Source organism: Manis pentadactyla, chromosome 4 (genome assembly GCF_030020395.1).
Source record: "Manis pentadactyla isolate mManPen7 chromosome 4, mManPen7.hap1, whole genome shotgun sequence".
NCBI lineage: Eukaryota > Metazoa > Chordata > Mammalia > Pholidota > Manidae > Manis > Manis pentadactyla.
In genome coordinates, this window is record NC_080022.1 from 170,954,896 (window position 1) to 170,979,703 (window position 24,808).

Sequence of the window (24,808 nt, forward strand, 5' to 3'; positions counted from 1 at the left end):
AGGCTGATTGGTTCTTGCCATCCCCCTCACCTCCCCCAACCCCAGACTTCAGTGGACAAGTGGGGAGCAGAGTACTAAAGCTTCAGCTCAAGCAGCCCCTGTACAATCATTTTTGGATCCCTGCAGCTCCAATGCACACAGTACACAACTTGCCAAAATGAACTCTACCACTTTATTCAGATAAGAAGTCACAAGCCACAGGACTTTAAAGTGCGTGAAATTCACTGGCAGTAAAGCTGCACACATACCAGCCTCCCCTGGGTCCCCACCACCTTGTGTTCCATCCATTATTACATGTCTGGGGGGGGAGGGGTTGAGACCCGTCATTAAAGGTGGGGGTTAGCAGGGAAAAAGAATGGGAATGCTGCAGGAACAGGAGTATTAGTGGTCTGAAACTGGGGAAGAAGGGGATAGACCACAGTGATTCTGTACACTGACAGAAGGGTGGGGTCAATCTAGCCTCTCAAAGGCTTGATGTAATTTTCTCCCAACCTAGTCCTCATAGCCAGCCCCTGGCACTTCAGACAGACCTAACTCCTTCTTTGCCTGTCTCTGGTTTTTCCATATAATTTATGAGTAATTCAGAGCCTGCAGTCCAGCTAGAGGGTGTCCCCAGTGAATATAAACCCAAGCAGATGTAGGTTTCAGAATCACAGTGGGGGCTGGCCCAATCAGGTGGGAAGAGGCTTCTGTCAGAAGCTGGCTGGGGCTGTGCTCAGTGCTGAGTGCATGCGTGCCCACAAGTGTGGTGAGTGCAAGAACGTGAGTGTGTGTGTGCAAAATCCCTAGGCAACAGCTCGACCAGAAGAACCCCACTCCCTGCTTCATGGGATGGCCAGCGGGGTTGGAAGAAGGGAGTGGTCAGCATAGACTGGAGAAGAGAGGATCTGATTCTCTAGGGAGAAGGGAGAAGCCTGCTCCCTATTCTGATACTCTCTAGGTCAGTCTGTACCTGCCCACATCCTTTTACGTTGCACAGTGCTCCTTATTCCCTGCTAGCTCAGCACACCAGCCACAGACACTGGGGCAGCTCTTAGAGTTGGCCCCACTCTCCTTCAGTTCTTATGTGTCAAGGTAGCTCCTTCTGCTTCAGCAGGAGAGACAGAACTGAGAGAGAATCTTCACCTGTTCCCCTCTTTCCCCCTCCCTTAAAATGGGATTTGGGCACGGACCCCAGAGATCTTGGCTCAAACTCCACCTCAATCCACAGACCTTCTAAAAGAAATAAAGTGCTTTGCTCTGCACGAATCCCAGAGAGAATGGCACCATGGACTAGCACAGGTGGTGGACCATCTTCTTCTGGACACTTCAAATACCCTCTGCCCATCTGCACTGCACGCATGATGCCATCCTACACATGTGCAATGTGGCAGTCCCTCGCCTCCAAACTGTCAATTGTCCCTCCCCAACAGCAGGTGCTTTAGACAAGAAAGTCACACTGACCTTCCCCTTCTTTAGTCCAGGCAAATACCCAATACCTGGAAGAGAGAAGAAACGTGGCCCCACGGGCCTAGCCTCTAAGGGGGATGAAAGGCCTGAAAAACAACTAGATATCCAGGGAACCAGAATGTTCACACCCAGCCTGGCACACCCCATTTCTTCTGCAGCAGCATAATGCCTGCCTGCAGTCGTTAAGCCGGCTTTGGAAGAAGTTGACAGGGCACTGGCACCTGCTCCTGGAATCTGAAAACTTATCCATCCATCTCCAGAGCAGAGAGAAGGTTTCTCAAAGCCTGCTGGGCCCAGGCTTATCAGTTCAACTACTACCATTAGGCTGGCTCTCACTCTCTGTCTATGGCAGGATGGCACTTAGTTTTCCTTCCCCTAGCATTGAATAGCTATACTTAGAGGCCACACTCTTTCAGTCTGAACTCTGCAGGAGAGAAGAGGTAGTAAGGTGACCTATCTCCCCTCTGAATTCAGTCTGTGCTGCCCATCAGCCTTGCCTTTAACCCAGACCACTCCTAAGTTCCAGGTACTGAACTGCACTTAGCCTGTTCTCCCCAGGTCTTAGGATCACAGACAGATATGCTGGCAACCCAATTACATAAGGACCCTTGATTTAGAAAGTTAGAATTATAGGCTAATGCTTGTTAGGAACTGTCCAATTGATTCCTGAGGCCCACAGCCTAAGTAGCTGAAAAGAAAATAAACATAAATCACCCACCCCGAGCCTGTGCTCTCCTCCTCTGAGGCCTGAGGTGCAGTCTCCCACTTCTGCAACTCTCTCTCCTGGAAGCCCAATCCCTAGCTGCCCCTGTCTCCCCTCTCACTGAGACAGTTTTGTACCCACTGGACATAGCTGAGGCCTCACTACAGAGGAAGTGGGTGGGGGGTTTCTCGGGGTGGGAGACACATAGTGCAGGAAACTTGAGCAGCAGTGGTGTGTGCATGGAAGCAAAGACAGTGCCGCTACCATAAGCGCTGGTGTGGGGCCCGGGAGGGCTAAAGGACATCGGTCTCCCTCTCAATCCCCACGTACTTGAGGGCATCAGCTTGGCTGTACCTGTCCCAGAGCACAAGAAGGAACCAAGTTACTTTGAAGGCTTTTGTGACTGAAAAGATGGAATTCCCTCCTGTCTCACTTCCCCTCCTACTCCCAAACAGTGGTTCACAGTGCTCCCCTTCTGAGGCAAGGCACCAGAGACTAGAAGAAAGAAAAAGCCTTGACCACCATGAGATCCTCTCCTATATCCACATCACTCACCTTAAGCCCCCCAATCAATTCCAACAACCACCCCTTCTGCCTCCAGGGCCACCTCCCTAGGACCTTTTCTGACTGCCACACCTGTAATCAAAGAAGAGCTCTTCACCAGCTTGAATCGCCCTCTTGGCAAAGATCCCGATTCGATGGTCCCCATTCACCATGACCACTGCAAGTAAGATAAACCCAAGGCTAAGTTCCTCGTCAACTCCAAGGCAACATTCAGTAGTGATTCTAGGCTGATTTTCTCCAAATTCCCAGAGAAAATAGAAATGAAGGGGGACTAGAATGTCGTCAATGAAAGTAGTTACCTCTATGCTTTCAGATATGTTATTCTAGCTAGTAACGTGAGGAAAGAACTATCTTTAAAAGGTTCACATTTGTGGAAAAACCTTTATAATGTGTTCAGTGAAAAAAGCAGATTATAAAACAGAGAGAGAGGCTCAAAATGATTCCAGACATAATCATGATGATCTTTGGACAAAAAACCCCTCATCTATGAAAAATAGTACATGAAGCATCCATCCCCTACCCCCTATCCTACTTCCTAGGTCACTGGGAACTCACCTTTAGCATAACAGTTGGGGTTCACTGAATGGTTTGCAAATCTAATTTTGTTTCCTTTCCGGGTAGCATCCACTACAAAATCTGTATAAAGTAAACCAGGGAAGACCATCAGCTCACCAGTCACTTCCAAAGCTTCTTGAGTCTGAATTTAAAATCAATTAAATGGTAACAGAAACAATACATTGTAGTGGGAATTTTGAAGCTCAGTGTTAAAAAAGAAGTTGAGAAAGCATGCAGTATTAGACTGCAGCCTCACATTAGAAAACTCCCTGTGGGTCCCCCTTTTTGACTGGAATTAAGACTCTACCAGGCAGGGAGATTTTAGAGGTGTAAGCATTCAGTGCTCCAATTACAACACAACCCAGAGACGGAGGTTCTCCCAAAGCAAGTGAACTGAGACTCATGGTATCTCTGAGTTCAATCTCACCACCTTGCTCTATGCATCTGGTGGAAGATTTGGAGCTGACCTGAACCAAGACCACACACAGCAAGGGAAACCTGGCAGGAAGACAACTTGAGACTTTGGATGAGAGAAGGAGACGCCATACCATTGTTGAGGTTGAAGAGGAAGCTGGACATGTATTTGTCATAAACCTTTCCTCGCCGATCAGCCTCATCCTGAGAGATGAGCTGCAGAGACAGACAAGGAACAAACAGGGGGATCAGGCAGTCTGCTCAGAGCATGGTCCCCTGTCCTAGAAAAGACAGGGAGGGCAGTGTCACACATAGGGGCTTACAATGATGATGAGAATTGTAAGAGACAGAGCTCGGGTTATTTCATTCCAATCCCCACCCAGACTAACCAATATTAAAGCTGAAGCACACACCCTGCACACCCCCCTTGTGTGGCCTGAGTTGCCAAACAGTTGAAGAAAAGGGGTTTATTTCAGGAATGCAAATAGGTCTATAGGATCCCCCAAGGGGTCACATGAGAATTCAGCTGAGTTATTTAGAGATTAAGTCGCAGAAGTCTGGCACACAGAAAACCAGGGTTTCTCATCAGTATCTCCCCAGGTAAGAATGTGGTCTAAACCGATAGCACTCACCTCACCACAATATTCAGAAATGAATTCGTTCTTCTGCACAGACTCCTTAATGAAGGTGCCCCATCCGGCCACATCTGAAGGGGCCAGCAACAGGTGCTGGGGAAGAAGGAGTCAAAGCTCAGATTACAGGGCGTACATGAGGAAGTGTGTGGGCTGCATGGGCACGTATGTGTGGTTGGGGAGTAGGGTGGAAAGAATGAGCAACTGTTAAGAGGATCTGAAAACAGAAAAAGGTCCAAGGCATTCTGTTCTTGCAGGAGGAAAAACAAAAAAGGAAGGGCGTGAAAGATAACATGACGCCTCTTCCTCCAGCCTTGGGGACCTCCTGGACCTGAATCGATGGGAATTCACTGCTATGTGTCAAGTAAAAACATGACATGTCCATACTCTCTGCTCCTCGTAGTCTGGACAGTTCAGGGGTCACTTTTATAATCGCTCACGGGGACAGAAACGTTTATTTATTCAGTAAAAGTGTGTCTTTTAGGATTTACCAAGCACTTTCATGTACAAACCCTCTAAGGAACCAGCAGAAAGAGGTTTCTCAGAACTGTTCAGTCTTTTCACTCCGTAATCTGGCTGAGAGTCCTGAGAAGAGCTCTCACCTTCTTGAGTCCACGCTGAATGCTGCAGTTTTTACAGGAGACCACCTTGCAGTCCCAGTGCTCTGAGGCCCCACAGGTGAGACACAGGTCAGGGTCACACTCCCGCACTGCCAGATAGCAAGGACACTGCTTGGTATTGCACTGGGTCTTACAGCGACAGCCAGGAAAACGATTCTGACCTGGGTGGGACAATAGGTAAGGTTAGGAAGAGATGCAAGCTAATGCTGGGGCTCAGGTTTGACTCAAGGGACAGCAGAGAAGTAAACAATGTGGGTTCAAGGATATTTGGCAAAGGAAGAAAGAAGCTCCCTTCTCAATAACCACATACTCAAGTTTTTCCCAGAGAAAATAAAGTGCCTCCCAACATGCATGCCTGAGAGTAAAAAAGCAGGTTTGACTACAGAGATGTGTTTCCTAGAGATTCTCCGACAATGCTCTCCCTCTCCCTTGTTGGTGGAATTTGAAAGGGTGGTGAGGAGTTCCCCAGAGAAAATGAAATCAGTGCTTTTCACTGGTAAATATTCACCCTCAAAACAAGAATCATTCTGAGAACAGAATGCATGCGTTCTATGCCACCCACCTCCACCCTGTCCTCCCCAGCACAAGCACCCCTCCGCTGTGGCCAAGACTGCTGTCTGCTGTGGGCGAGGAGGTAGCTCCAGCCCAACTGCTTAGGCACCAAGTTCTGCAAGCTCGGGGGCTGCCATCAAAGTGCTCAGCCTTGAGTGGGGAAGGGCACGGTAGGCTAAGAAGTTAGAGAAGCATTTTTAGCCTCTTCATACCTTCTGCTGATATCCAGACTGACCTGATATTAAATTAAAATAGACATACACAGTATATGTCATAAAACAGTATCTGAGAAAGGCTGGCTGTGAGTGTACCTTAGGGAAAAAGATTCCCATATATCTTAGTTCTGCCCTGAAAGGTAAAGTTGGGAAAGCAACAGATTTCTGTGTAATTGTTGCTTTTAGAATCATACACCCAAGGTTTTTAAAATGGCTTTTTTGGATCAAAGTACCCTGTTTCCTCTGTAGAATGCTTAAAACACAGCAGAGAGAATATGAGAAGGCCATTAAGCAGCAAAGGGCATGAGGGGAAAAAACCTGGGATGCACTGGGTTGACTGTTTTGGTAGACTACAGGGGAAAATGCAAAACTCTTACAGTCTGGGTTGCACTGGCAGAACTTCTCACAGAAATTCTGAGTCATGATGCAGGGGCAGGTGCTGTCACAGGGGCGGTCTGGATGGTCGCAAGGTTGGTAGTTGTACACTTGTGTGGAAGAGTTATCTAGGAGAGAAAAGACAAACCAGGACACTGCTGTGCCCGTGTTCCCTGGCTGCTCTTCCTCCCAATGCCAAACTGCCTTGAATCAAAGGAGGCGTGTTCTAACCATAACCTGGGACACACATGCAGCACCTGAAGTGGGAAGCAATCATGGATGATGGATGTTCATAAGCTACAGGGGGGGGGATTTGCTTTGCTGGAGAGTGGAAATGGTCTGGGACTACAGGGTAGTCTACATTAAACAGTAAATGACGTCTAGAACCTAGCAGATGGCACACTGTGAAGTTAGAGACCACAAGGCTCTAACTCACTCCTCAGAAGTCTTCTCAGCTACAGTGAGAAGCTGAGCTGTCCTCAGCTGCTACTGAGGAATCTGCAGTCTGGGGAAGCAGTGCAAGGTCAAGTGCAGCTGCAGGTGGGGCAGCAGGATGGCCCAGGGCGGGACCTTGAGCCCAACTGCCAAGGAACACCCTGGGGGGCCCTACCTTTCTTCAGTTGAATTTTCCGACAATGTGCAGCCCACAACCTGAAACAGAGAGACAGGATGGGTCTGGGTCATGGCCCTGAGGAACTAGCAGATTTTGGCAAATGATAATGGGACCTGCTTTGAGGTCTACAGTTTGATGACTGGGGAATATGCCCCACTCAAATCTCTTCACAGGCCTTTCCTCTAATACATAGAAGCTAGAGTCCAAAATCTAACTGGCCTATGTCTCAAGATTTAAACATAAACAATACCTTCCCTTCTTCGGGAAAATGGGAATATGAAGGAATGTCAAGATGAGGAGGTGGGGAAGCTTTTTAAGAATCTGCTGTAAGTGAAGAAACTGGAAAGGAGAAGCCATAAGGACTTTCTTCTGTATCTAGAACTGGTGTCAGTTCCTTCCTTCAATAGGTGATAGTCATTAGGGAACCAAAAGAGACAAGGCATTGAATTGTTGCTTAAAACTTCCAACTCTAGGCAAAGGCTAGCTAGAAGACACTGTTATTATGCAACTTAAAAAACAACACAGGTGGAAAAAAAGAAGTATAACTGATCAGAGTTGAGAAGTGGCACAGCAGTAACTGAGGAGGAGAAATGGCCTCGGGGTGGAGCCATGAGGCCAGCCAACTCGTGTCTTACTGGCCAGGAGCTTAAATGGAAAATCAGTCATCTCAAGGTCCACAGTATCCAGGAATGGGGGAAGGGCTGGTCCAAGGCCTAGGCCTCCAGGCTATGAGGAGGTTGGCCCTCAGTTGTACAAGCCCAAACTAATGGGCAGTGGCTAAAGAGGGAGGCAGATGGGAAGTCCAAGGGGAAGTCAGACTGGAGGGAACAGGTCAGCCACACACAGTTCTTTGTCCAACCCTTGCCTGTGTTTTCTTTTCTTCTTCTGTGAGGGGTTCATGAGCTCATCTGTTGGCAGCTTCAAGATAAGTGATTCTTTGACTGCAAACTGAAAGACCTGGAAGAGAAATCCAACAAGACCTGTCACTCCTTCTTGAGCCAGGTGATCAGATAAGTGACCTGGGCAGGTGTTCGGCTTGGGAGGGTTCTGGAGAGCTTTCAGACACCTGACTGAGCATCTCTTCAGGGAAAGAGAGCAGGATACTGGGTGTTTGGCTCTGGAGAAAGGAGATATACTGAGTACAGTTATATCTTCCTGGTTAGTAGCTTTCTTCTACAGCTCTGCCTACCAAGCCCTGAGTAGGATGATTCTTACCAACAGTATCCATCTCTTAGGAAGAGCAACTTTGAGTACATTCTGTAACAGACTGAGACTTGACATGATGGTACCACCCATCTAGGCACTAGCTCCCTCTGTTGGTATAAAAATGTAAGAGTCTTGACTATTTCAGTAGGACAGCATTTCAGGAAGGTTCACTCTCAACATGACTTCCCTTATAGCATTTATTTTTAACTTCTCCTTTTTGGTTATAGGTCCTCTTGAGAGTCCATAAAAACTATAAACCGTCTTAGGAAAATACATACAAAGAACTGTTTTGCACACAGTTCTGTAGATTTTTAGGTTAAGAACCTGTGCAGGGATATTAGGTATAAGCTCCAAAAATCAAAGCAAAGGGCATTTCAATTCATGGTTCTATTGCTTGTTCTAGGTAGAAGCAGCATAAAGAAAAGGCCACAGAAGTTAGGGAGCTAAGCAAGCATGGCTCAAGCTCTGGTGCTCCCTTCTTGTTTAACAGACTGGCCCTGACGACGGACTCCCTGAACTTCAGTCTGTCTTCCCACTGTGGTCATTTCCTGTATCCAGAGTTCTGGTGGCTGCTCTCAGACTGTGAGTTTAGTGACGGTATGAGCGAGAAGGGCGAGGTCCGGGCACAGCTACTGGGGACAGTAATTAGAAAATCTAGTGACAGAACATTTGGAGAAAAAAGCGACTGAGGGAACTGATGGTGGGAGCAGCTGCTTCAGAAGCAGAAGCAGGAGTACACTAGATGAGAAGAGCCCCAGAGAGACCTGGGAGTCCCTTCTAGGCAAGGAGTACATGCTTAGAAAGAAAGGGGGGAACCAAAAACAAAAACAAAAATGCTATAAGAGTGCAGAAACATTCCAGAAGAGTTAGATAGCAGCTAGTGACAGAAGTACGAACTCAGCAAGGAGGAGAGCAGATCCTCAAGCACTGCTAGGCCCGGCGTTTGCAGGAGGCCCCGTGTTTGGGGAATCCACTTCATGGCTCAGAAGCACAGGCTCACGAGCGACTGAGCCTCAGAAAGCTTCTCTCCAGACAGGCACCTCACAAGCTTGCAGAAGGGCTGACAGAGCACATGAAAGGACAGCCCAGACGTGCTCCTGCTCCTTTCAGACAGTACCTGCTTGCACGTCTTCGTCCCCAGAAGTCTGGCTATTGAACAGAAGTTGTTGAAGTAGGTGCCATGAAAGACTCGAAAAAGAGATTCTTCAGCCCCAGTCCATTCCACAGGCTCCGAGGGTGCTTCCACTACACAGAGCTGAGGTGGGGCTGGACTGGCCTTCTGTTTTGTGGGTGTCTGACAACGAGAGTTGGCCTCTAAGAAAGGAAGAAATAAGAGAAACACAAGAAGGTGGAATACAGTTCTCATCAGTGACTTGCCACAAACACAGAAGTACTTCACTCTAAAAGGCAGAATAGTCAGGAACAAATATATTCCCTATCTCTACTGCTTACAAGTGAACCTGTGGAAACAATTTACAGTTTTGAAAAAGTAGTAGTGTTAAGTGTTTGGCGGTGATCCTATATTTACTAGAGTCCTTGCATGGAAAGAAAATATCATTTTCTGTTCATTGTACCTGAAGAACTGGATGCCCAGTCATTGCCTGTGTCCCTGTCACTGTCTCCTTCTTTAGTCTCAGACACAGCAGAGGCTGAAGTGTTGGAACAGGAAGCACTGACCATGTGGTGTCTACGCCGGCGACGACCAGAGCACTTGGAGCGAGGGTTGTGGAGCATGGCATACTCCTTTGCTCCTTCCTGCAATGAACACATCACAGACAGGAAATAAGAACAGGCCCAGAGTCACCATATTGATCCATCATCACAAACCATCTTATTTATTATTTAGCATCTGTGCTTATGTGCAATGATACTTTTTTTTTTTGCTCTGTACCATGTGTGACCATATTAAAGCTGTTTAACAAGCATTCTAAAATTTACCAACTAATACCTTTTCAAGAAAGAGCTGTACTATAAAATAATCTTTAAAAAGATATAGTCTGTGCATCTATGCATCTCCAATTTCCAGTGAGTTTTATCTAAAATTCATGTGCATGCTACCTGTTTGGAATTTGAGAACACATTCTCCTATTGATGAGGAAATTAGGTTCAGAGAGAGGAAGGGGCCTCCTGGAGAGAGTATACAGCTAATAGGTATAAGAATCAGGGCTTCTCGTCTCCAGGCCATACTGTTCTTCAGATTCTACCACACTGCTTCTGTTTCAATAATAAAATATTGCATTTGTACAATATTACTACTTAATTTTGGAACTTCCCTCCAAGTGAGTATATTAAATTTAGAAGCATACGTTCCATTACTTTATAGCTATGCTTTTTTCTTTTAAAGACCAAATAACTATCATTTGGCTTGATCATCTATTCACTTTGGTTTCCAAAGGCTTCCAGCAGTTTCTGAAAATTAATCTACATGTAAAGGATAAAGGCTTATCATTACTAAGGATATTCAGAATAATATCTAGTAGGCCCTAAAGGAAATTCCAAAAGAGAAGTTTTGAAATTAATTGAACACAGTATTATGGGTCTATGCTAAAGTGTGACATATGCAGCATCACTTATAATGTATTCTTATTTAAAACATTTAACATAAATATCATTAAGCTTCCAGAGCTAATTCTAGCTTAGGGGATATGGGGACAGAGTAACAAGTTAAATAACTTCAGGAGAAAACAACAAATCCAGAATACGGGACACCCTACAAGACAACCAGCCTGGACTTTTCAAAAAGGAAAAAAAAAGTGCATTGGGGTCTGACATCTCTGTTAATGGTGTCATTACTTAAGATTAAAAGAGATTGAAAATACACAATAACCAAACAGGATTCATGACTGGATAATCTTGGTTTAAAAAGAAAGCAAAACCTAGCTATTCTGGGGACAGCTAAGAAAAACTAAATATGGAATGGGTAGGCGATAAATTCTTGTTTATTTTCTTAGCTGTAATAATGTGGTTATGTAAGGGAGTGTATGTTCAGGAGGTGCTGAAATACTCAGCAAATGAACGTCACAATATCTGCAAACTATTTTAAGTGGCTCAGCAGAAGATACACAAACACAAACACAGAGATAAAGCAAATATGGACAAAATTTTACTAAATCCAAAAAGAAGGTATCTTTCAGCTTCTTTGCATGACTGAAAATATTCTTAATAAAAAGTTTGGGGGAAGAGTCCAGAATTATATTTAAGTATGTACTGATTTCTAAAAAGCAATAAAGGGAAACCATGCTTCTGTAACACACAAACAGTTTGGGCACTGGCAGCATCTTTGTGATACATGGGCAGGATCCCAGGGTAACTCCTCTGTGAAGGACAATATCATTTTAAGTTACGCTAATTTGGGCATATTGATGTAACATGGAGTAATTTAAAAAGCATGGACAATAGAGTTAGACCAGAGCTTGAATTTCGTCATTGTCACACCACTGACATACTAGTTTTAGGCAAAATATGTAACTTCTATAACCTATAGTTTCTCCATTTCAGGATGCTGTTGTAAGCATGAAAATAAGATCATATATGTTAAAGGCTAACATGGTACTTGGCACACAGGAAGGAGTCAATACATATGAGGGAAAAAATTAATCAGATCAAGTTTACTTATTCTTTGGCTATTAACATGTGGCCCCTTTTCCAGATGTATACCCCATGGCAATTCTCTACCAATTTTCCTTCTATTATCCCACAAAAGATGGTCCCAAAGGTACTTGGTTGTCTGATCTTATTTTAATTGGTAGCAGAAATTTTATCAAGGTATTTTATTCTTTACCTAGGCTCACCATATTGTCTAAATAGCAAAACTGTGTCTTTGGCAAGTCTAACTGAACCTATTCTCTTCTAGCTCTCAGTGTACTGCCTCCTCACATGAATGCAGGAGAATATATGCTACTGCATAAGGTCTGTCTATCAGCAAGGACCCACCTAGTTGAGTACTTCACAGTAAGACAGCACAGCACCTTCAAAGCAAATTGTGTACATGCATTTAAAAGAAGACAGCAAAGAAGATGGTGTAACAAACACACACACAGGAAAGCACATACAGCCCCAATTCAAACAATACAGTTTCAGACTCTAAAATCTGAATAGATGACATTTAAAGAAGGAAAGCCTCCAATGTTCTTCTAACCTCATTCCATTAGACTAACTTCCAAGTCCTACTGCCTCAGTATCTGGGAGCTCCTTAATAGCAGAAGTCAGGCTTATTTGTACTTTATGACTGCCAGAGTGCTATATACTCGCTCACTTGATTTGTGTTCCCAGGGCAGAGAGCTCAAGAACCACTTCCTGCTCAATTTTCAACAAAGTTAACAAAGGCAGAACCACTTTAGAACATACCAGCAAAAGGAAGCAGTCTGTACCACAGGGTTCTGGTTCAATCTTGATTTCTTTGTTCTTGCGTTTATATACATTAGGAGTGGCATGAAAAGCTGGAAAACACAAAACTGTCATGTTTCCAGTGGTTCATCACTTGATAGGATGGGGAGGAATGGAATTGAACTAGGGAGCTATTGTAGGAGAATTCAGATATAAACAGCTACCATCAAGGTGCACAAAATTTAATAATTTCTGACGTCAACACAATTCTTTCAAAGGTAGGAGGTCCTCAGGGACAATTATGATGCTGATTATTCTGATCTGACCATGCAAAGCACATTGTACTAAAACTGAGTAAGTGAAAATAGAACTGGCCTCTGTAAAACTATCATCAGATCAGAAGACAGGAACTCTGTATGATAAACTAAAATAAAAAGAAGGAAATGGTGGCTGGGGATGCAAAACAAGAGAACATTTCAGAGTAGCCCAACTCACGGTGGAGGAAGCAGTCATATTTGAAGCAGCGCCGGCAAAAAAGTGTGTGGAAGGAGTGCAGGGACTGTTCCCGCTGCACAGACTTGGCATTGGGGCCATCAATGTTGGGTGTGCACTGAGGGGGAAGTGCGTTGGGGTCTGACATCTCTGTTAGCTCTCGATACCTATTTAAGAAAAGAGAGATAAAGAGTTCCTTCCAAGGGAACCACTGTAAAAATACAGACTGAATACTGATAGTCATGTAGGTACAATCAGCCAAGCGAGGATGGTATTTTTGATGGATCTTGTTGATGACAGAATGGTGTGTAAGTGGGTACACCATTGTAATTATGCTGGGCTGGGCATATGTCTGAAAGTAAAGAAAGGGAAAGATTTGGTTAAGTATGGTGCTAGAGTAACTCACAAGAAGACTAGCAGAATTTGAAAAATTATCTGCCCAGACTTACTCAAAAGCCAGCAAATGGTGACCCTTAACATGGAAATGGGCATTAGAGGTAGCAAGGAAGTATGGACAAATCACAGTGCACTTACCATAAGCAATGTTTTATTAACCAAAAATAGGCCTGAATAAAAGTTCTGCCCAAACATCCTACATGGCCTGAGTGGGAGACCTTTTCCTACCTCTCCTTCATGTCATCTGGGACACCATTCTCAGGGAACATCGAGGCAATTGCACTGAAGATCATATCATTTGGGAACTGTTTCTTGGAACTCTTTTTGTTGCCTGAATTGGAAATGACAAAAAGCTCCTGAGTGCTGTAATCAGAGTAAGCAAGCAAAGGTATTTGATCGTTTTTCCTTTTAGCACAGAATTTTGATGAGAGCTGCTTTGTTAACCTAACCATTGATTGTTTAGGAATACATAAAGAAGATCAATGCTACCTGGACTTATCTAATAGGCTACCAGTAATAAGGAAATCAGAGTCATCTACATATTAACACAAAATCTTCAGTCCAAGATAGAATCTAGTGCAAACAGGAGTATTCATGGAGAGACTTGAATATAGAAGAATCCTATCATAATGCTGATACTGAAGAATTAAGACTGATATTATAACTTTGCTATCACTAAAGAGAGACACTATGTCCCTGGACATCTAGTATAATTAAATAATGTAAGATATAAACATTAAATTAATTAGTAATTAAATACTGACAACATGGAAAAATGCTTGTAAGACTACATAAAAAGGGATATAAAATTGTGTGTCATAACACCAATTTCATATAACATATATAAACATGTTGATTTATATATGTTCTTTTTAAAAACTGAGATATATATATGACATAAAATATATTAATTTTAGGTATACACACACACATATTTTCTTAGGTGGAGAAGGAAATATTAACACTGGTTATTTCTAGGTATCAGGATTATAGGGTAATTTTATGTTCTTCTTTGCAAATTTCCATATTTTCTAAACACACTACTTTTTATAAATAGAAATGAACAACATTATTCTCTAAATTTGTCTACTTTCTTCTTTAGCTAGGTCACCACTATCTTAACTATTAGTCAGTTATCATGTCTTCCTTTTGGGTGGATGACTGAGAAGCACCAACAGCCTTTAATTAGCAATAAAGCCTTCTGTTTTAGCTTCTTCTATCTCCCTGTCACTTTCAAAGTAGAATAAGGAAGTAGTGCTATTTGCCTTCAATAGCATGTCGTTTTCTCTTTCTTGTTACTGGCAGATCTTCTTTGCTGTCACCTTGCTTTCCATCTGAGGTGTCATTGTGCCCTTCCTCTTCCTCATCTGAGTATTGATTCAGAGCATCTACCAACTCCAGGAAAACAGCATCACTAATCAGGACAGATCCAGGGATCATCTCTGAAACATGAAGATTAGATGGGTGAGCAGTGGTTGTTTCATACTCCATGAGCCCTCCTAAGAAGGTTTTCATTCCTCAGGCCCAGATAGAAAACATATGTACATTTTTATATGGACACCCAGAGAATTACAACAATCTGATTGGTTCTTTCAACCACAACAATTCAGTTGGCTAGAGTGGGAAATTCAGTTATAAGCTTTATTCTTACTGAGGTACTTTACTTCTTAGTCACAGATCAACCTGCATTTGTGGTCCAAAATCTGACAAAAGTGTGCAAACAATACAAATGAGACAGAGGAAGAATTATAAAATGAAAATGTATTTGGTTTTGCTGACGATGGATCAGCAGTGACTTCTTGAATCAAAAGAGCATTTTTTTTCCTAAAACCATACCAGATGGGGTTATACAACTTAGGATAAAGTCTTTGAACACTAGGGGGCGCTGTGGATAAATAATGCATTTCAACAGCATCACCTACAGCACCCACAATTATCTGAAGAGCAGGTGAGGTTACTGGTTTGCAAATCCATGGGGAGTCTTTCTCCATCTTCCCATTTTTTACACACTGACAACCTTTTGTAAAACAAAAACCACATTCAAAGGAGTTGCTTTTAAGAAAGTAAAAATATAACCAACTTCTGGGAAATCCAGGGGATATCTGGATCAAAGAAGTAGGACAGAGAGGTTATTCTACTCATTGACATACTCAAAGAAAGGGAAATGAAGAACAAAATGGTCTTGGATGGATTTATGGAAAACTCTTCTAAGACCAAACTTATTTGTACAATGACTGAACTTTCTCTCTAGCCACTGATTACTGTATAATCCTTTTATGTCCTAATTCCTTTTAGATTGTAACTGGAGCATTTTTATAAAATATTTACTCCTAGCTATGTGATGACATTAAAATATTATTCAGTGTATACACCATGATGCAGTAGATAAATGTTAAGATGATGATGGACTAAAAAAGAGGCAGCCATCTAACAAAGTTTTCTCCCAAAGAGCCCAGCACCACTACCTTCTTCACCGTGGACTTTCCCATCGTAATTATTGATCAGCTCCTCAATGAAAGTCTCATCTTCTTCTTTCACCTCATCTCCCATGTAGGGAATATTGCACAAAACCGTCTCATCTTCCACCTGAAATCAAACTGGATGTGATTCATTCTTGATGAATGTGATGAATTCTCTACAGATCCTCTATGGATCTGATCTTTGCTGAGCCTTCTTTTGCTGCTTAAATCTACTCCTAAAAATGCCCTTGGTTACAGAGTTTCCTCCATTTTAAAGACAGGCCATTTGTTTTGCTAACAGAATTCTCAAATGGAAGGGGGCAAATGCTACTTAAAAAAAAAAAAAAGCTTAACTACTTGAGGATATTAACTACCAAATGTTTAGCTTGATACTAACAATGACATTTCCATGAACACTTAACATTTGACACATTTATTTTTCACAAGTGATTCCATCTATTATCTCATTTTATTCACTAAACATCATTTTGAAATAGGTATGAATATCACCTAAACAACAGTCTAAAAAGCTTTTAATTCTAATTCTCGTAAGTAGAGACAGATAAATGGAAAGGAAGCTCCCAAGAATATAATCTGCAATATAACTAGAATATTTATAACAGGAAATGGGCAACTGTAAAATTTTTAGATATTGTATTATACAAAGATGAGCCTCCCAAAATCATAAGAAAATTATTATAACTAATGTCAATCACACTCAGTGGGAACCTAAAGTCAACTGCACTATGAACTATAGTAGGAGCCAGAATAAAGGCTCTAATGAAAGTGTTGTGTTTAAGTGTGAGCCTCTGTTATCTCAGTTGCTTTCATAGCATCTTGTCGTTAGGGGATTAAGAAAGGACTGCTCCATCAGCAGAGAGCTGTCAACCTGCTTAATTTTGAAGTGTCTGACTTAGACTATATTTAACTGCACATAATGTTACAAAATTGGGCCAATGTAGTAAGGGAAAACTGGAAACTTGCCCAGTCTCACTTGATTCAAAAAAAGAACCAGAATAAACTCAAATGTACACTTCATAGAGAACAAAATCTAGTCAGTTAGAACAACTTGCAATATATATTTTTCAGAGTAAATACATTACAAAAACATTCTGCTCTGTATGCCCAAGCTTTGTTAAGTATACTCTGAAAATCTTTATCTTAAGAGGAGCACCAGCATATCAACATAGGAAAATCATACAGCTTAAACAATCACCACAGTGTTTTCAATACATACCATAAAGTTTTGCTGGAGAGGGGACCAGGAATACATGATAGGAACCAAAGCAACTGTGTTCAGAGACCTCATTAACATATGTTGGCTTGAAAATCCCGGGAAAATGCTTTCTATGGTACACTGAAATACAAGCAATGACATGGAGAGGGAAAGGCAAGCATACAACCCAAGAGAGAATTACAGTTTCCTTCCAAAACGATCCCAAAACAAGCCTTTTAATTCTTGCAAATTAATAACATAAAGGTTTTAGAATAATAAGCTCCTAAAAGGAACTACTCAACTCAAAACCTGTGGAAAGCAAGAACTGTCTCTTATTCACTTATTCTACAGAGTCCAGCACAGTGCCTCTGACACTCAACTGATGTCTATGTCAGTCTAAAACTGTTGGTTGGTTTCCTTGGGTAGTACACAACCTCTGAAAGTCCTAAGAGATGAGGAGGAAAATGAGAAAGTTTTCCAGAAGAACTGAAGTCTAAAATAGTGGGCATCAACTTAGCTGCAGAGGTGATGGGGACAGTACAGGGGGAAGCAAAGCAGTACAGAAATTACAGTCATATTCTGCTTTGGGAAAGAAAACTGCTCTCAATACACTATCTGCTTTTTATGTTTTAAAAATATTATCTCTTTAAGATACTAGAGTGATTTAAAAATTCACAATAAGAGGTAGTCTTTTGCTCAATATGCTCCTGTCCCTTATCCAGGGTATTCCTTTTCGAATTTCAAAATACCTGAGGTGCCAAACAAGGCACAAAAAAGGTTGTTTGGAAGGTTAAACACAGAACCCAGGAAAGGAGACAGTAACTGTTTTGTTTTCTATGAAAAACGCCTAATTTCATAATTAACTGAGGAGAACAGTAGGCAAAAAAGTCATTCTTTAAGCTAAAGATTTAACATTCTACTTATTCAAAGTTGACTATAGTATCTGTATTCATTATCCTTCCTTATTTTTTAATAAGTCATAAATAAAGAATGAAAAAAAAACTGAAAGTCTAAGAAAAAGAGGAAGGCTGAGCTTAGACAACTGGAAGTACCTTTTTGAGAAAAGGATGCCCACTCACAGGCTTCATCAACTGTACAGGTTGGACACGAAGTTTCTTCCATTCTTCATTGAGGATCTGGGTTTTTTCTTGAACCTTTGCAAAATTTGCTACATACAGAGCCTAGCAAAGCCAAGGTAAAAACTGTTAGGATTTCAAGGGAGGAGAAAAAAAAAAGCCCAACCCTCCAACACATACCTTTTCTATATCAATATATACATAACCTTTCACCTGGGAATTATTTTTTACCTTTGCACCCATATTTGCCTGTAGCCGTTTAAGTTGTCGAAGTCGCATGTACTCAGATTTAACTTTTCTTTTCCAGTAAGTGATACATTTGGAAGTTGGGGGATTTGGTATATCCATTTTGCTGTAATCTAAGAGAAAGATGAGAAATAGCCTTTTATTGCCTGGAAATGAAGCCTTATGCAAACTCAAACATAGTTATACTTTCATTCCCATTACATTTGCTCATAAAAACTTAAGTTTAAAGAACCCAAATCTATGAGTTTCATAAAAAATAGTCAAAAAAAGATTTTACATCAGCGATTCCTGGTCTGATTATGAAAAAGCTTGGTCTCATCCTCTTGTGGTACTTTGTTTTTAATTTAGCACTCAAGTTCTCTTGCAGATACTTGGGAACATGGATTACTTGGAAATTCTGAAGCCTATACAATACCTTGATTAAGAGAAATGTTGAGCAGGAACCAAGTTAGTATCAAAGAGCTTCATGGAAAGATCCACCCACACTACAGAACCACACTTGCCAAATTGTCTCAATCTACCACATGCGTAGCAATAAAAGGTGGATATGACAACAGCATAATCATTTCCAAGTCAACAGCAAGACACATGAAAATATATAACATTGTAAACCACTCTATTATGTGTGTGTTTGAATTAAATTCAAAATTCAAAGAGGTACATGTTGTAACACACTCTACCTACCTCATAGAATACAAGGAGAGGTATCATGTTTTATATTATGCCTTCTGTTCTTTGGAGGAATGGCAAGACACAAAGGCAAAACAAATGTTCAGCTTTTCAAAAGAGAAAAGGTAGGGGTTTTAAGTCAGCAGAGCACATTTAGACCCTGATACCTTCAGCAGAATGCTCCCCCAGAACTATATCCTTTGAGGTCTCTGCTATCACTATTTCTGCATGTAAGTTAGGTCCTAATACTTGATGCCATTTGGGAAGGGGCCTTTATTTTATTAAATTATATCCTTTCAGTCGTGTGTACAAATATATTCTCACAATTAACCGAGTCTGCTTTTCTGCTTTACAGAACCAATTTCTAGGCTCAGCCAGCAGGCCCATCAACTGTTTTAGAGAAAGAACAAATATTACATACATGTAAAAATTCAATAAAACCTACAAGATTATGTTTTTACTCTGTTTTAACTACTCAGATTTCCTAGAGAACTAGTTCTATTCATTTCATCTAACAGTTTAAATTTCTGAAAGCATTACAAGGAGCCAAAATTTGAAACAGAAACTAAAGTTTTAGGTCTTTTTTAAATTTCTGAAAAACATTTTTTTCCTTTGGAGTTGAATATCATATTTCTTCTAAAGGACCATTTTTAAATTACCTGTCTCTCCCCGTAAGACATAACAGTACAAACAAGAGAATAACTAAATTTAATCCACTGTCACACTCTGCCATAATCAGATCACGATTATAATATTTCATTGGATGTGGACTTTAAAAGAATTTATTTGAATGTTTCCTTTGAAGAACCAAAAGGATTGGCATAATCCTATGTTAAATTTAAAGAATAAATAAAAGAAGGAAGGAATAACAAAGAAGTAGAGAGACTCACTGCATTTACTGCTAACTCAAGTGATTCAAACTCAAAAAACAGAATTCCCTGTGAGTTAAATATTCTCTCAGGGATTGGTAATGAAACAACCACCACATAATCTCAGAATTTGAGTCCCAGAGTGTTAAGGTGCAGGGTTATAAAAAAATTAGGCTGACCTGAATTTCTTCCCTATGAATTGTACCCTCTCTCTTCCCCTTACATCTTGTAAATACTTCTCATTCCTCTATGGAATGGGGCCAAAATAGGGACTCATTTTTTGAATGATAAAACTGTTTAAGAACATACACCACACTCACATGTAATATTAAATAGCTGCTCATATAATTTCTTCCTTGAACAAGTTTTAATAACAGTCTGCTCCAGGAAATAAAAAATGGTTCAAATGTAGGGGACAACAGTCTGCCTAGGAAACCTTAGGTTACCCTGATTAAGACCCAAACGACTCACATGTTTTAGATTACAATTCAGTGAGATAACATAACCTCCCAAAAAAATGATTTTGAACTCAACCCCTCTCCCATTACTTTTGGAAATCATTTCCCTTTTTGATATAGTAAGCTCAGAGTAGGTTGTTCCCTCTATTTAAAACTGCAGATCAAGTAATGGAAAATAACATAATCCACAGCTGCTAGGGGGTGTATGTGCATAGATTTCTCAGAGGAGAGAGCTGCAGAAAAGTATCAATATTTTTATTAACAAAAGGCATTATAACTGAAATGTGATCTCCCACCATCTGTCAAAAGAGATGATGTAAACACACCACAACAGTCCAATAATTAATGGCATCATTTCTAATTTTACTTAAGGGTTTTATTTGGGCAGAGGAGTATATACATATACACAAAAATGCCATTGAGTTTTAACCAATCATGATGTAAAATAAGCCACACTTCCTCCTTTTATAATTAAAGTGATATTTGAATCTCATGTGACCATGAGCCAATATTTACTTCAGTTGGCTTTTTAATGGGTCTTCAATGTTTCTAAAAGTTTATTTGGCAGGTAGTCTCCACATTGTATGAGGCAGATGAGACACACTATTTGGGACAGATAGGTATGATTATAATAAACACCTGAAACATAGCTATAAGGCAGGTTCTCGTAGCATCTGGACACTAACCAACAACTATCACTTCAAAGATTTTAAAAAAGAAGCAAACAAAAAATTCAGCATTCACTGGAATAGATTTGCAGAAATGGGTTCATTTATCTTGGGCAAAAGGAGTGGCACACACAAAATACTTTATATTTCTACTAAATCTATTTTTTAGTTATTTACACATGCAAAACAGCATTCTGTAAGTACTAAGCTTTTCATTATTCTCACTTACACACTGAATTAACTCCATAACATATGCTGCTTTGGTCAGAAAATTTTAAAGTAAGTCTTTATATAAATAATTCCTATAATTCAATAGTAAGATTACCCAATAAAAGCGGGGAAAAAATATGAACAGATATATCTTAACCAAAAAAGATACAGGAACGGCAAACAAGCGTAAGAGATACTCAATGCCATTAGGGAAATGCAAACTAAAACCACAATGACATACTGTTACACACCCACCAGAATGTTAAAATCAAAAAGATTGATAATACCAATTTTTGGTGAAGATGTGGAGCAACTGGAATCTTCATACACTGCTGGTGGGAATGTCACTTAGGAAAACAGTGTGCCAGTTTTCTAAAAAATAAAGTTAAATATATGCTTATCATACAATCTGGCAGACAATTTCTAATTATTCACCCACAAGAAATGAAAATACATGTTCCCACAAAGACCTGTACACAAATGTTAATAAAATCTTTAATCATAGTAGCCAAAAAGTGGAAACAACATAAATATAGATTGTTAAATGGATACAAAATGCAGTGCTTACATGCAATGTAATACTACTTAGCAATAAAAAAGAATGAACTGTTCCTATACATGTACACTGTATCTCAAAACCATTAGGCTAAGTGAGAGAAGTCATACACAAAAACTACAACTATAAGACATTCTACTAAAATGAGTCTAGAAACAGCAAATCCTCAATGGCAGAAAGCATATCATTAGTTGTCAGAGGGAAAGAGATTAAATGAAGGAGCATAAAAGATCTTTGGGGATGATGAAAATGTTCTAGTCCTTGGTTGTGGTGATGGTTATATGACTCTGAACTTTCATGAAAACTCACTGAACTGTACACGTAAAGTGATGTTTATTGTATGTAAATTTTTACCTCAATAAAGCTGATCAAAAATAAGTTTTTGATAATAGATCAATCCAGTATTTTCTAGAAACTTTTACAATTAAAAATATGCAGGTAATTTGACCTTTTAAAACTCAAGCGACTTCAGAATGAATAACAGAATAATCAATATGATCCATTAACTATAAAAAATGTTAAACGTAGCACAGAGAAAACAGGTGGTGACTCTGTGGCATCTTACTGCGCTGATGGACACTGACTGTAGTGGGGTATGTGGTAGGGACTTGATAATGGGGGGAATCTAGTGGCCACAATGTTGTTCATGTAATTGTATATTAATGATACCAAAAAACAAAAAACAAACACAACAGCAACTAAAAAAAAGTTACATGTATACTAATGTAAGATGTTAATAATAAGGGGAAACTGGATGTGGGTTTGGGAGAAACTCGCTGTACTATCTTTATAATTTTTTGTTTGTAAATCTAAAACTGTTCTTAAAAAAAGTTTATTTTTAAAAAAGATTGAAACTGGAAATAAGAACTACCTTATTTACATGTCAAATCCCTACAGGAAAACAAAGCTATAAAAACTTGGAAATCCTTCCCAAGAAAACTGGATCTCGAGTTGCTTCAAAGGCTAAAATTTGAATGCAGTCTGTCAACTATTTAGAAATGGGAAAATATCATTGCAATGTTTGGGGATAGGTCCATTAACTATAAAAAACTATAAAATATGTAAAAGTCTCTAGAAAATTAATTTTATCCCCATTTAAGGAACACTATTCTTAAACTCTGAGAGATTAAGATTACAATATAAAAATCCCAAACTATTAAGTTTTTTCATCCACTTAAAGGGGCTCCTTTGGAGAAATAGCTTCTCTTAGGAGCAAGTTCAATGACTCTACTACTTGCTCTTTTATAACAAATAATTTTGTTAACCAGCAGGCTAGGGGAGTCTTTAGAGGCAGGCAGTGCAGTACATTTTTAAAATTTCCAATCTCATTCTTTCCTTTTCAGTTCATGGTGGAATTGAAATACAAACAGTGGGAGTGAACCTATCTCTGCAAAGAGCTCACAGTTGAGTCATTCTGCTGATGACCAATTTTATCAATACACCCATTAAAATCAATTATGTGGCTAGATACACAGCCTGATAGATCCTTCAACTAGGACCTATTTAACACATCATTAATTATACCCTCCCAGTTCTCCAAGGTAGTTACATTTATTAGTTTGAACTCCTGGGCACTATACATAGAAAGAACCTTACCACCAGAAAGCTATGACCTTGAGTTATTTAAGATAAAATTATAGCATTAATATTTTTTTGTGTTGCTTTATTAAAAGAATCAGGTTACCTGCACTGCAGACTATGGTGAGAACGGAGCAGGATTTGTTTTCATGAGACCCAAAGGAAAACGCTTGCTCTTAGGATGTATAATGCTGGTATCCAAGAGTTAACGCAATCTTCTAACATGCTAGAGCCCTATCTTGGCTAGTTCTGTACTACACTAGCACAAAGCTTAATATTTAGTGACTGCTCATTATCATTCAATACAAACAAGATGTGTTTTAACATTCTGAATCAAAGTATTAGGGCAGGTGGGCAACACACCAGAGGCACTAAACTCTACCTACCTATTAAATAATTCATAACTTAAAGGTCTGGTGCACTTAGGTCCCAACTGACAAGGCTAATGGACTAAAGAGAAAGGAAGGAGCCCAGTTCGTGGTTTGGACAAATTTAAAAAAAGAAAGAAAGAAAGAAAAAAACCCTGGGACTTTCTGGAATGGAAGTATCTCCAAGAGCAGTTTTTCCATTTTGAACCCTCCTCCTCAATCCTAATCTAACTAGTATAATTATCTTCACTTTTCTCTTTAGTTTAACTACCCTATGTAATGTGTTTTGTTTTGCTGCCTCAAACTTTTTTGGGAAGTTGCTAGTCAACAAAGTAGAAACTTTTTAAACCTAGTCCAAGAAAAGAAAAATATATATTATTGAAATGTGCGTCACGTAAGGCACAAATCAAGGGCAGGAACTGTTCCCCACAGGACTAATAAAGTCAGATTTCGGATCTCAAGAATTAGACATTACTATTTTTAATACTTTTTAAAAAGCACACTAATTCAAAGGCAAGTAAGTGTAAGAGAAACAAGTTTGACTAAATTTTCTCACCTCTTTCATTTTCACAGAAGTCTAGTTAGGAGTAAAGTTTCATTTTTTAAATCTTGGGCTTCTTATGGTAGTGCTGTTTCAATGGGAATTAAAGTAACACCATAATGAAGACTTGGTCATTTCCACCTCAGGAAGTTTTAAAGTTGGGTCTTAGTATCAAGTTCCATGATTAGTCTACACTACTTGCCAGTTAGCGGCAGGACCAAGATCCAGATCTCCCCACTCCCAGAAAGCTATGACCTTGCCCATTATTTATTTATTCCAAGTATGCATCAAGCACCCATTGTGTGCCCAGCACTGTTGTAGGTGTTTAAGGTACATTAGTGAATAAAACATTCCTGCCTGGAAGATTTAATTCACACTGTGATACACACAGCATAAACCTTGACAAAAATAATATTACATTTTTATACATGGTCCTTTCCTCCACTATAATTGTGTTTAAGGAAAAAAAGATTTATCTCTTAACACCCACCTCACACCATCCCAGCCCTGGGCATTCCAAGGCTTAAAATAGACAAGCTTCACTGAAACCTCTGACAGAATTAGCACCTTCTGGGGCTGGAAACTTCATTCAGTGCCAGTTTTCTACCCTTAAAAGCACTGATGTGTGTGTGTGGAGGAGGGGAGTGCTCTTCAAAGACGTGATGGCAGCAAACGTGGAGGAAGAGACCCACCCTTTGAACGCCGGGCTCGCGCACACACAACCTGTTGGTCTATCTCGGCTCTTTTCCCTCATCCTTACCCCTCCAGCACCAGGCTCGATG

The 24,808-nt window shown here is 40.4% G+C and overlaps 1 protein-coding gene across 13 annotated transcripts in view; it reads right to left on the minus strand.

Annotated features, from left to right (window-relative positions):
* Positions 1-153: 153 nt before the first annotated feature.
* The window catches only part of EZH1 (enhancer of zeste 1 polycomb repressive complex 2 subunit), a 25,691-nt gene continuing 1,036 nt past the window's right edge, over positions 154-24,808 (minus strand). For 3 of the 13 annotated variants that reach the window (XM_036882994.2, XM_057501508.1, XM_057501506.1), the window contains exons 2-22: positions 21,271-21,355; positions 18,794-18,885; positions 18,095-18,222; positions 17,840-17,968; positions 16,809-16,928; positions 15,578-15,698; positions 14,378-14,554; positions 13,341-13,443; positions 12,720-12,883; positions 12,246-12,337; positions 9,473-9,653; positions 9,016-9,212; positions 7,558-7,649; positions 6,690-6,730; positions 6,082-6,207; positions 4,920-5,098; positions 4,318-4,413; positions 3,820-3,901; positions 3,272-3,352; positions 2,789-2,873; positions 154-2,506 (exon numbers count right to left, since the gene is read on the minus strand). In XM_036882994.2, coding sequence (XP_036738889.2) covers positions 2,446-2,506; positions 2,789-2,873; positions 3,272-3,352; positions 3,820-3,901; positions 4,318-4,413; positions 4,920-5,098; positions 6,082-6,207; positions 6,690-6,730; positions 7,558-7,649; positions 9,016-9,212; positions 9,473-9,653; positions 12,246-12,337; positions 12,720-12,883; positions 13,341-13,443; positions 14,378-14,554; positions 15,578-15,698; positions 16,809-16,928; positions 17,840-17,968; positions 18,095-18,211 — 2,244 coding nt within the window. In that variant the 5' untranslated portion in view covers positions 18,212-18,222; positions 18,794-18,885; positions 21,271-21,355 and the 3' untranslated portion in view covers positions 154-2,445. Of the gene's footprint in view, positions 2,507-2,788; positions 2,874-3,271; positions 3,353-3,819; positions 3,902-4,317; positions 4,414-4,919; positions 5,099-6,081; positions 6,208-6,689; positions 6,731-7,557; positions 7,650-9,015; positions 9,213-9,472; positions 9,654-12,245; positions 12,338-12,719; positions 12,884-13,340; positions 13,444-14,377; positions 14,555-15,577; positions 15,699-16,808; positions 16,929-17,839; positions 17,969-18,094; positions 18,223-18,793; positions 18,886-21,270; positions 21,356-24,041; positions 24,115-24,808 lie in introns of those variants that run through there. The other 10 variants (XM_057501514.1, XM_057501512.1, XM_057501511.1 and 7 more) reach the window with 6 other exon arrangements.